Source organism: Acytostelium subglobosum, assembly GCF_000787575.1.
Source record: "Acytostelium subglobosum LB1 DNA, scaffold: scaffold32, whole genome shotgun sequence".
NCBI classification, from domain to species: Eukaryota; Evosea; class Eumycetozoa; order Acytosteliales; family Acytosteliaceae; genus Acytostelium; species Acytostelium subglobosum.
The window spans coordinates 161,102-172,093 of NW_012236501.1; the positions used below are offsets into that span (position 1 = coordinate 161,102).

Consider the following 10,992-nt stretch of genomic DNA (forward strand, 5'->3'; position numbering starts at 1 on the left):
CATTCACCAAGGTGTTCGATAGATTGAAGTCGTACTGCCATGGGTACTTCCAGGATGTGGTTCACAATGGAGAGCTTCGAGACAATCATGCAGAAATATGGAAAGAAGGTATTAAGCACAATGTTCATCTCATTGTGGACGGGTCAGAGCAGAGGATTCAAGTGCCGCCACACAAGACGATCAAGGATCTTGTTTATTCTGGCAAGAAATCAATGTATTCTTTGGCAGTGTTGGTCATTTGCGATATACGTGGCAAGATCGTGTATGTAGGTAAGACAGAGGGAGGCGCCCAGCCTGACGTCTCGCTCTACAAGGATGCTGCACCTAGACTACAGGCTCTGTTCGATGAAGATATTGTCATTCTCGGTGACAAAGGATTCAAAGGAGGTCAGAAGTACTACACCAACACCATCACCCCCAAGATCAAGTCGGCTTCATTGATCGATCATATGGAGTACACAGACAAGATGATCAGAAAACGCACGCTCGATGAGCATCGCCTGCGTCAAGGAAAGGAGGCGACCAAGGTATCTAAGAAGTTGAAGGCATTGGAAGCCAAGGTCACCAAAGAAGGATTCGATGCCGAGCGTATCCTGAGAGAGAAAGATGAGAGCAATCGAATCAAGAAGGTGAGGATCATCATTGAGAATGTCTTTGGAGAGATGAAGAAATGGAACATATTGTCAGACACAATCAGATCACTTGGCGACCTTTCTGACAACATTCAACGACACAACGCACTCTGGACAATTATCGCATATTTGACCAATATGTTCCACTCCTTTGGACGAGACGACGATTTCTTTAAGGTCTAATTTATCATACAACAACAACAACAACCACAACAACAACTACAACAACAACAATAAAAATATAAATATTTAATTAACATCAGATAAGGTTTGAAAGGGTTCCCCTTGCTGTTCCAAGGGTTGTCCAGGGTCGAACCAGCTCGAACCCAAGGATTGAGACCGCTGAAAAATGAATTCTCTGCGTAACCTTGACTATCCCCTGCAGAACCTTAGCAGCAACCAACTTGATATTTGGGTGTGAGGCAATACGCTTGAACACGGACAATGGAACTTTGGATGCCTTCAAGTGATTCACATATTGCTTGGCAAACTTGGCATTGGTGTTGTGCGTAATCTGGTCCAGCAACAGATCGACCATGTCAAATTGTCCATAGTTCATCGCCATCTCCACCAATGTCATCGATTTTGATAGTGCGTCACTTACAATGTCCATGTGACTGTCGATGAGGTACTTCATGATGTGTGCCTGTCCGGAGCGCATGGCTTCCTCCAAACTCCTTGTGTCGATCACTCTACTTGCTCCATTCACACCCGGATGTTCAAGGATAACCTTGAGCGTGTCTAGGTTTTCATGGCAGTAACACTTTTGAATATAACTACTCCATTCAGATGAATCTGAAAGACTCGTTGGGATGTGATCCAAGAGGTATTGAACATTCTGGGCCATATTGCAGACGACTGATTTCTCTGTCAACGTCAACCAAATGGTTGGGTCGTCCAGCAGTCGGTAGGTGCCAAACTCCTCGTTGAGTAGACGGAGCATGTTGATGCGGACGCAGGGTCGAGTTAGAAGATACATGAGCGATCTAGAGTTGAACTGGAATTCCTCCAAGATTGAATGTTGAAGCAACAGCCGAACAAAGTGTTCGTTGTTGTGATTGATGGCGATCACCAGTTGACGGGGTGTGAGACCTCTGATGATGCCATGACCAGTCATGTCCAAGTAGGTCTGAAGCATGTACATGTTGCCACCTGTGACAACCGCGGTGATCACATCAATGTATTTGTCATCATCTGAGTAACACTCATCGCACTTCATCGGTATCGACATGTTTGTGTTGTGTAACAAATGATCAAATACTCGTTGATTGTTGTACTTGATTGAATGTGTGAGCAATTTGATGTTGGGAGGGTATGTCGGTGCAACTCGATCATACTCTGTGATGAAGTATTGTGTTGCGTTGTACTTTAGCATCTGTTTGAGATCACCTCTGTCTAGTAGCTCTTTGCCTTTGATCACTGACTGTATTAATTTGATCGTTTGTGTCGTTGTGTCTTCTTTGAATCTTTTGTCATATCCTTCAATGAAGATGATAACTTGTGCTTGATGAATATTACTAACATGCTTGAATATCAATTGACACAATGATGTATCACTGAACACTCTATGTATAACTATCTTGTTATTATTCATTTGTTCATTTGAATGTGGATTAATGAATGATGAGTGAGCGTGTGTGTTCTTGGTGAAAGAATGAACCACATTAACTAGTTTATTTATGGGTTGAACTTCGTTCAAGTTTGAGTTGATTGATTCGGTTGGTGATCCATGTGATCATCTTGACATGTCCATCAATGAATGCTGTGTGTCGAAGTTGTATCAGTAATCGGATGACATGAGTTGGATGTTGTGACATTGCTCGCCACATTGTTGATGATTGATCACCAAAGAGATAGACGATCACATTGAGATGGTTGGCCATGACAGCATCCTCCATTGAATGAAGGGATGGGACCAGTTTAACATCTGTTAAACGTTCGTGAATGAATGTCATCATGTCCACAAGTCCATTGGAGCAAGCATGATCCAACACACCAACAATGATTGGATGGTATTGTTGAGTGTTCTGAATGATTCCAGTGTCCATGAGCATGGCCATCACTTCAACATCGGTGATCCTGTTAGTCTTGAAATCGGTCAGAACATCAAGATTGAGATTTAGTGGACTATTTCCAGTGGTTGTGGCAGCGTCTTGAGCGATATCAAGAATGAACTTGATTGATTGAGTGTCACCACGATTGGCGCATTGAGGCATCGCTCGAGTGAACAACAATCTGTGATTGGCTTCGATGAAGATTGTGTGCATCAGCTTGATGAGTGAGTGTGAGTGTGATGCTGCATGTTTCACAATCATGCTGATGTCTTGATCGTGGTAAGGTTGTTGTGGGGGCAGCCAACTCTTGACGAATGCATGGACAACTTCATCCGTCATCTTGGTCTGTGGACAACATGTCGATTCCATGATGTTGTTCAGAGTGTCAATGTCAAAGTTGTCAATGTCGCCAAATGCAATGTGTCGTGCCATCACAAGTCCAACCAGATGGTTCAACACGAGACCATAAGTCAGCCTCACGTGTCTTTCTTTGGACTGGTAAATGCCAATATGGTTCATTGGGAGGGGAACTATCGAAATCAACTTGCTCGAGAGGCAAACAATCATCAGGATGTTTGGTCATGATCATGTCGGCAGTGACATCGTCGCCAACCCTTGCCGATGCCTCCAATGCAAATTGGTAGTTAGTCTTGAACATGCCGTATTGGTTGAGTTCAAGCAGGTCAATGCAGTCCCTGTCGCCATTGAGTATGGCACTTGCCATCACTGATTCAAATGTACAGTTGATGTTTGGGTGTGCCACCAATCGTCGCAGGAGGCCAACTGATAGGATGCTCGGGTGGATATCACAGACGATGGGGTCGGTATTGGGAACATAGATGGGCATATCATAAATGAACATTGCCTGAGTCAGGTGTCCTAGCTTCAGTTCATTGCCCAATACCATACGTGGATCAAATGGAAAATCGGGCAGATCGTTGGTGAAGATTGAAATCAGTCGCTTTGCCATGTCAAGATGTCCATTGCGGATTTATTCCAAGTATGCAAAAGAGACCATGTTTGGTGGCAGCGTGCTGGCAGGTACATAGCTGAGAATGAGGTCGAGCTCTCTTTGATCACCACTACCGCCACAACATAGAACCGTTGTTGCTATATATTCTGGGTTTTTGAACAGATCGGACCTATGGCGCTCAACTTTGGCGAGGAACTCTGACATTTTTGGTGGAGCAACTCCGACATTTTTGGTGGCTGAGACAATCATCTGATCGATATTATGTTTTATCTGTGTGAATGATCTTCCCAACCTGTTGTAATCCATCATGTCTTTAAGGAGCGGCATCTTATCCTCACCAGTAAATAGCTTGATCATCTTGTTATTCTTCTCTACCGCTGGCTTGATTTTTCATGTTGATTGCCAGTGTTGATCGACCCATATTCGCCTTTAGCACATCAACACAATGATTCCAACCATCACCATGTCGGTGAGGACCATTTGGATATCCAAATAGTTCCTCAACATGTCTGGAAGAGATGCGCCGATTGCAAATGTCATGTTGGTGTTGGTCACGAGCTTGTCGAGGATATGAGTGTTGGTATATATGATGGCGTAACTGATCAGTTGAGAGTTGAATGGATATAGGTTGGCCACAGAGTTGAACGATTTGATGAACCATTCATTGGCACCATACTTGATAAAGTCCACCAATGTGTCACTGTCCACCAGTTGTTTGCCTTTGATCAGTTGACCATCAACCAATCCAAATGATGTCCTGTACAAGTCACCAATCATTCTCATGATGATCATGCCCAATCGTCTGTCTCTGAACACCATGTGGAATGTTGTTGACATTCGTGATGATGATGATGTTGATGTTGATGTTGGAATGATCAAGTCCATCTTGTCAACACTATCCAATTCTGATTGAGTCCGATCATCCAATCCAGCATCTGGTTGTTTCCTGTGTTGATTGATAGATCGATTGTTTGAGTGAGTGTGATTGAATGAACATACCTCTTCTTGCTCGAGTTGATGTCCTTGATGATTGAGTGACACAGGTTGATGATTCGGATGAATCCACGATCATAGGCAATGTTGAGTACAGTGTTGATCGTTCGAAGTCGTTGTCCATTGGTCATGTTGATGATGAATGGTGATGATGGCCAYGTCTTGAGAAGGTACTCAAGCACYTGATATGAGTTGGTYTTTGTTGCAATATCGWAATGTTCCAGACTCACAACTCCACCAATCTTTGGATCAACMAGTATCTTGATCACTGATATCTTGTTCTCCTGGCAAGCAATCCACAATGTTCTGTCCACCAATAATGGGTCACACACCTTGTTGTCGATCAGTCTGTTGAGTACAAACTCAAACACTTCGAGAGAGTTGTTGATGGCGTGCTCCAAACTGTTGAATGAATGCAAAGGCTCTTCGGAGAACTCGGCCAAATGGTCAAAGATTGCTCGAACTGTATCCAATGTGCCACTCTTAAACGCGCCATCGATGGAAGATTGCATTTAATCGTCGTCATCATCGGTTTGTGGTGGGAGGTGCTTGGAGAGATAGATGATGATCTCAACATTGCCCTTTTCGATTGCCTCCTCTAAATGACCAAATGTGTATATGTCACTTGACCATCTGGGCCACTCTCGAACTTCTGTCTGATCAGTTGCATCAACTCCAGTGAATGACCAGCAGCAATAATTGAACAATCCCACTGATTGTCTTTAATCTCGCTATCAAAGTGATTGTTGATAATGAGTGTCTTGATAATTTCGACGGTCACCTTGCTCGCTGGGTCATTGAGCTTGAAAATCAGTTCACTGAGTATGCTCAAGGGCTGCGGTCGGTGTGTCTGGATGGCAATGAGCATGCTCATCTCGTGTGACATCGTGACAAATAAGGTGGACTCATCAACGCCTGTCCTTTCGCTGAGATTGTCACACGTGACAGTTGGAGGCAGTCTGTTGATGTCGGGTGTTGGTGCACGCTCGAATGGATGTATGCCGTTACATTCAACAATCGGGTAATTGGCCACTCGCTTGAACACTGACAATGGTACTTTGTACGAGTCCACTACGCGTATATGTTGCTTGGCTACCTTGAGGTTGGTGTTGTGTGTCATCTCATCCAGCAGCATATGGATCATGTCATGATGTCCACCGTACATTGCTCTCTCAATCAACTTTGTGGTGTTGAAAGGGCGTCGCTAATGAGGTCCAAATGGTTGTCAAAGAGGTACTTGATGATTTGTACCTTTCCACTGCGGATGGCTTGCTCCAAACTCCTTGCTTCGATCACTCTGCTTGCTACAATAACATTGGGATGTAGAAGATAACCTTGAGTGTGTCGACATTTCCATTGATGTAACTATCTCGAATATAGTATCTCCATCCGCGTGATGTAAGGCTTGCTGGGATGTGATCCAAGAGGTACTCGACAGACTCTGCCATCTCCCAGGATAATGACGTATGTGCTAGCTTCATCCATGTTGAGTCCGCCAGCAGTCGATAGGCGGCAAACTCTTCGTTGAGTAGACGAAGCATGTCGATACAGACAGCACGCCGAGACAGACTGATATTGATCGAGTAGGTTACAGGTACATGAACGGTTGTATGTTGAAGCAACAGTCGAACAAAGTGTTCGTTGTGATTGATGGCGAGCATCAGTTGGTCGCGCTTGAGACTTCTGATGATGCCATGGCCTGTCATGTCGAAGAAGGTCTGAAGCATGTACATGTTGCCACTCGTGACAACAGCTGTGATCACGTCAGTGTATATGTCCTTCCCACCGTACTTCATCGGTATCGACATGTTTGTGTTGCTCAGTAGATGATCAAACACTCGTTGATTGTTGTATTTGATTGATTGTGTGAGCAATGTGTTGTTGGGAGGGTATGTCGATGCAACTCGATCATACTCTGTGATGAAGTATTGTGTTGCGTTGTACTGTAGCATCTGTTTAAGATCACCATTGTCGAGTAACTGTTTGCCTTTGATCACTGACTCTATAACTTGATCTTCATCACCGGATGTTTTAAGTTGTGCTTGATGAATATTACTAACATGTTTGAATATCAACTGACACAATGATGTGTCACTGAACACTCTAACTATCTTGTTGTATTTGTTCATCATTTAATCAAATGATCAATGTTCATACTCAAACACACAGATGATCTTGGTGAGTGAAGTTGTTGTTTATTTATTATGGGTCATTTTGGAAGTTCGTTTCGACGAAACGATCTGGAGACTCGTTGAACCAACTCAATGATCTTGATGTGTCCATGTTGGTATGCCTCTATGCCAATGACTTCCAAGTGTCGAGCAATATGTGATGGATTGATTAATGCTCGATGGTATGGTGACTGATGGATGGTGTCACCAAAACACTCATCCTCAAATAGATACCTGATCAATTGATGATGGTTGTCACTCGATGCCTTTGATAGTATGTTCAATGATGGTAGATACCTCTTGAGCAGTAGCAATCCTGATCCAGGTATGTCACAACATCGTTGATGAACCAATCTCACCACATCAACCTGTCCATCCTTGAATGCCGAGTCCATAATATTATCCAATACTTCTATGTTATATTCATCGGATGTATCCAAAGTGAGGTATCCCTTGTCAAAGATGAATGACATCGACTCACTATTATGTATCTTGAATGGAATGATGGCACTGGGTCTGCCCTTCCACATGCCCATTATGTACTCTATTGATTGAGTGTCGGCACTCTGGACACGTGAGTCAATGACACTCTTGAAGTCCAAGAGTCCAAGAAGACCAGCCATCATGTCAGGGCCGATTGATTTGAACAATATTTTGAGGTGATCGAGTGAGATGTTCTTTGCCGCTGCAGCAAAGATCCTTTTGAATCCAAACAAGTAAAATTCTCTATCATCACCTATGCAATCAAACAAACTAATAATGTCACCAATAATCTTGCTTCCAATAGATGATGATTGTATCGCTTTGGCAATGAAGTCTGGGATGTTTGTCTCATTAATGAGCTTTTTGCCCAACTTTTTGAGGAGTACCCTGGACAGGACTATGTTGCCACGATTGATTGTTTCTTGAAATGCTTGGTTGTATTCTTGTAATTCTATTGGATACGTATGATCATTCAAAAATAGGTCGATGACATCTTGCTTTCCTGCTCTGATGGATGATTCCAAAATTCTCTCGAATTTGCAAACGATTAATGGATGTGCCTTCAATCGATTGATCAACTCAATTGACACAATGCTCGAATTGATGTGTGTCACTTCGCAACAATCATCAATATCCAAAGGTGTGTTGTCGAGTATGTAGTTGACCAAGTCCACATGATGGTTCTCTTTGAGGGCAACGCCAAGTTGTTTGAATACCGAGAGATCGACCAACCTTTTGTTTCCTTCGCAGTTATTATTTGAGTTGATCAATGTCTTTAACATGTATAGGTTGCCTCCCACTGATGCTGCCCTGAGTAAATTTGAGAAACACGGAGAATTGATTGACCAAAGAGGAACTTCATCATAGTATTCCATGAAGACTTGCGCGTCCAGAAAATATCGAACAATGTCAATGAGGTTGAGCTCCACTGCCTTGGAAAGTAATGTCATCAAGTCGTTGACCTTGATCAAATGGTGATGTTGGAGGAGATTGAGCATCTCTAGTGCCCATGGCTTGGTGAGCCACGAACTGACCAAGTTTTGAACATGTTCGCAATTAACTATTGCATTGACTTGGAAGCCAAAATCTATGAACTTGCGAAGGTATGTCGGATTCTTGATGTAGGACACTGATAAACTTGAGATCTCGATTGTTCGCGGCGATTGAGATGTGACTGCCAGGTATTGATCCAACGCCCTCTCCCAGTCTAGCAGAGTGCATGATGAATGTCTTTCATTGAATGCGGCGATGTGACCACCATTGTCAATGTTGGGATTGATTACCATTCTTGGATCGCCCAACAATATGTCTAGTATGTACTTGTTGGGATGGATCAAGGCCTGGCTAAGTAGATGTACATTTGGAAGTGTCATGTTGTCCTTCACATGGGCATAGTATGACTCGATGAACCATTGTGATGCACCATACTTGATGTATTCCTCCAGACTGTGCTTTGATCGCAACTCTCCACCTTTGATACAGTTGCTCGCAGTAACTCCAAATGATCTGTGGATGCTTGATACCTGATACATGATGGTCTGGCACAACTTATTATCTGTGAACACCTTGTGAACTGCGGTCTCCAAGTGTGAAGATGCGTGGACAACCATGATCTGATCAATATCTCCACAATGGTCCTTGTCTCCATAATCGTCTCTATCTCTGTTTGATTGATTGGTTGAATGATTGAATGAGTGATACTTGAGGTTACCAACAATCATATATACATGTTCGAACATACCTCTTCCTGTTTTCTTGAATGACTTTGATTGAATGTTGACATAGTTTGATGATGCGAGAGCGCCCACTCATCAAGGCTCGATGCATGATCATGTTGAGGGTTCGTAATTGGTTTGTCTTGGAATGATTGTTGAACTCTGTTGACTTTAAGTAATGTTCCAACATATGATAGGCATTGTTATGTGATGCCTTCATCAATGTTCTGAGTGTGACTGTTGGTAGTGGCTGTCCAGCATCCTTTAATCGCTGTACGAGTATGTCCAATGCATATTGATTGTCATTGTAGAAGGCTGTTGCAATCATGCCCATCACATTAGCATTGATCCTTCCATTCGTGTTGTAGTCTGTGATTGTAAACTTGTCCAGGAAATGAGGAACGACACCTGGTGTGAAGTTGGTCATAATCGATTCGCGAATGTAATCATTATAAACTAACTTTGGCAACCTGTCCAACAATAAGGCCACCTTGTCCAACGATTCCTTTGATATTATCTCACGGGCCGCAAACTCAACTGTATGGTTAGTTGACATTCTGTCAAGATGATCTGCAGAAGTATGATCGAGTACCAATGACATAGCTTCAATGTTGCCCGTCTCCAATGCTATGACCAAACAATCACTTGTGAAAGGGAGATTGAATGATTGATGTATCCTCAGCGCGACCATTGGCGAGATATACATTGACAATGAGATTAGATGTTTGGTGTTTGAACATCGAGGAGCATCCGATGGGCAGTTGTCAATGAAGTTGAGAATGATCTCCTCTGTGATGTGGCATCCTGGTACCTTCATCGACTCTAACAAGAATGACAAGTTGGAATGAGAGAATAGCTTGAGTCCTTTATGACGAGGATGAGTGATGAACTTAGCCATTTGACTGGACATTCGGCCCCACATTGCAACACCAATCGATACGGGCTCGACTTGAGGAAGGAGTGACTCGGCCATCTCAAAGTTATTCGTGTTTATCGTCGATAAGGGAGTGACACGAAGCTTGGCATCGGTTGGTGATCTGTCTGTGTCTCCGTCAGGCCACTCAAAATATTGAATGACCGTCTCCCTGAGTCCATCATCATCATCATCACCGTCGCTACCACAAAGAAGTGGTTTGATAAGATCACCATGGCCAAAGTCCAAAGCTGCCTGCAGCATTGGAAGATTGTGGAAGGGCTTTAGTCCCAAGGGTGTGTTGCAAAGGGATTGGAACATCTCAACGTTCCCTTGTTTGGCCACATATACCAATCCTTTACGTATACTCTGTTTGATCGGTGATTCTCTCTTAGCTAAGAACTTGGGCATATGCTTGACAATGTATTGGACACTGTCCACCTTGTTCCACTTGATACACAGTTTGAGTAATGATGGTAACAACACGTGGTCGTTAAAGTGGACTTCGAATTCCTCGTGTAGAAACTTGAGCATGTCGACACTGGCCGGCCGCTTTACTCCATCTCTAGCCGTCTCACCTCCACATTTGTGTTTGAGTAGCAGTCGCACAAAGTCAACGTTGCCAGTGTCAATGGCCGAGCCCAAGTGATAGCTGAGGATTGATAATGATCGTGCTGCGCCATTCACATTCAAGTAGGCAGTGAACATGTCAACATTGAAATGTTTGATAATCTTTAGCATTCTATCTTTATCAATTTGTTCAAGTAATGTATTGCAACAGCCTATGTTGTTATTGAATATATGATTGAATGTAATAATATTATTATGTTTGAATGATTTATATAATAGTCTGGTGACAAGTTCCATTGGTATTGGTAGTGATTGTGATATACTATCAAATGATTCGATGAACCATCTTGTGGCATGGTACTTGATCATCTCTACAAGATTGTCATCATTATATAACTTGTCACCTTTGATCGTTTTGAGTATTATTGGGAAGATGTTGTTGTTGTTGTTGTTGTTGTTGTTATTGTTGATGTTATAGTGATAGTCTT

At 43.0% G+C, this 10,992-nt stretch overlaps 8 protein-coding genes across 8 annotated transcripts; 1 reads left to right on the forward strand and 7 right to left on the reverse strand.

Moving 5' to 3' along the window:
* Positions 1–47: 47 nt before the first annotated feature.
* SAMD00019534_113670 (hypothetical protein) lies at positions 48–809 on the forward strand (the record flags this gene model as incomplete). The annotated part of the gene is made up of 1 exon (XM_012893371.1): positions 48–809. A coding segment is annotated over one exon (762 nt), but the record flags the coding sequence as incomplete, so codon positions are not given.
* An 82-nt stretch (positions 810–891) lies between these two features.
* On the reverse strand, positions 892–2,226 carry SAMD00019534_113680 (hypothetical protein; the record flags this gene model as incomplete). Its single annotated transcript, XM_012893372.1, has 2 exons — positions 892–2,055; positions 2,155–2,226. 2 exons carry the CDS (start codon positions 2,224–2,226, stop codon positions 892–894), a joined length of 1,236 nt encoding a protein of 411 aa, XP_012748826.1.
* Positions 2,227–2,305: 79 nt separating this feature from the next.
* On the reverse strand, positions 2,306–3,118 carry SAMD00019534_113690 (hypothetical protein; the record flags this gene model as incomplete). The annotated part of the gene is made up of 1 exon (XM_012893373.1): positions 2,306–3,118. One exon carries the CDS (start codon positions 3,116–3,118, stop codon positions 2,306–2,308), a length of 813 nt encoding a protein of 270 aa, XP_012748827.1.
* Positions 3,119–4,088: 970 nt separating this feature from the next.
* SAMD00019534_113700 (hypothetical protein) lies at positions 4,089–4,783 on the reverse strand (the record flags this gene model as incomplete). The annotated part of the gene is made up of 2 exons (XM_012893374.1): positions 4,089–4,605; positions 4,659–4,783. 2 exons carry the CDS (start codon positions 4,781–4,783, stop codon positions 4,089–4,091), a joined length of 642 nt encoding a protein of 213 aa, XP_012748828.1.
* A 467-nt stretch (positions 4,784–5,250) lies between these two features.
* Positions 5,251–5,817, reverse strand: SAMD00019534_113710 (hypothetical protein; the record flags this gene model as incomplete). The annotated part of the gene is made up of 1 exon (XM_012893375.1): positions 5,251–5,817. One exon carries the CDS (start codon positions 5,815–5,817, stop codon positions 5,251–5,253), a length of 567 nt encoding a protein of 188 aa, XP_012748829.1.
* Positions 5,818–5,956: 139 nt separating this feature from the next.
* Positions 5,957–6,604, reverse strand: SAMD00019534_113720 (hypothetical protein; the record flags this gene model as incomplete). The annotated part of the gene is made up of 1 exon (XM_012893376.1): positions 5,957–6,604. One exon carries the CDS (start codon positions 6,602–6,604, stop codon positions 5,957–5,959), a length of 648 nt encoding a protein of 215 aa, XP_012748830.1.
* A 250-nt stretch (positions 6,605–6,854) lies between these two features.
* Positions 6,855–7,449, reverse strand: SAMD00019534_113730 (hypothetical protein; the record flags this gene model as incomplete). Its single annotated transcript, XM_012893377.1, has 2 exons — positions 6,855–6,921; positions 7,058–7,449. 2 exons carry the CDS (start codon positions 7,447–7,449, stop codon positions 6,855–6,857), a joined length of 459 nt encoding a protein of 152 aa, XP_012748831.1.
* A 1,120-nt stretch (positions 7,450–8,569) lies between these two features.
* On the reverse strand, positions 8,570–10,642 carry SAMD00019534_113740 (hypothetical protein; the record flags this gene model as incomplete). Its single annotated transcript, XM_012893378.1, has 4 exons — positions 8,570–8,650; positions 8,830–8,968; positions 9,048–9,665; positions 9,726–10,642. 4 exons carry the CDS (start codon positions 10,640–10,642, stop codon positions 8,570–8,572), a joined length of 1,755 nt encoding a protein of 584 aa, XP_012748832.1.
* Positions 10,643–10,992: the final 350 nt, after the last annotated feature.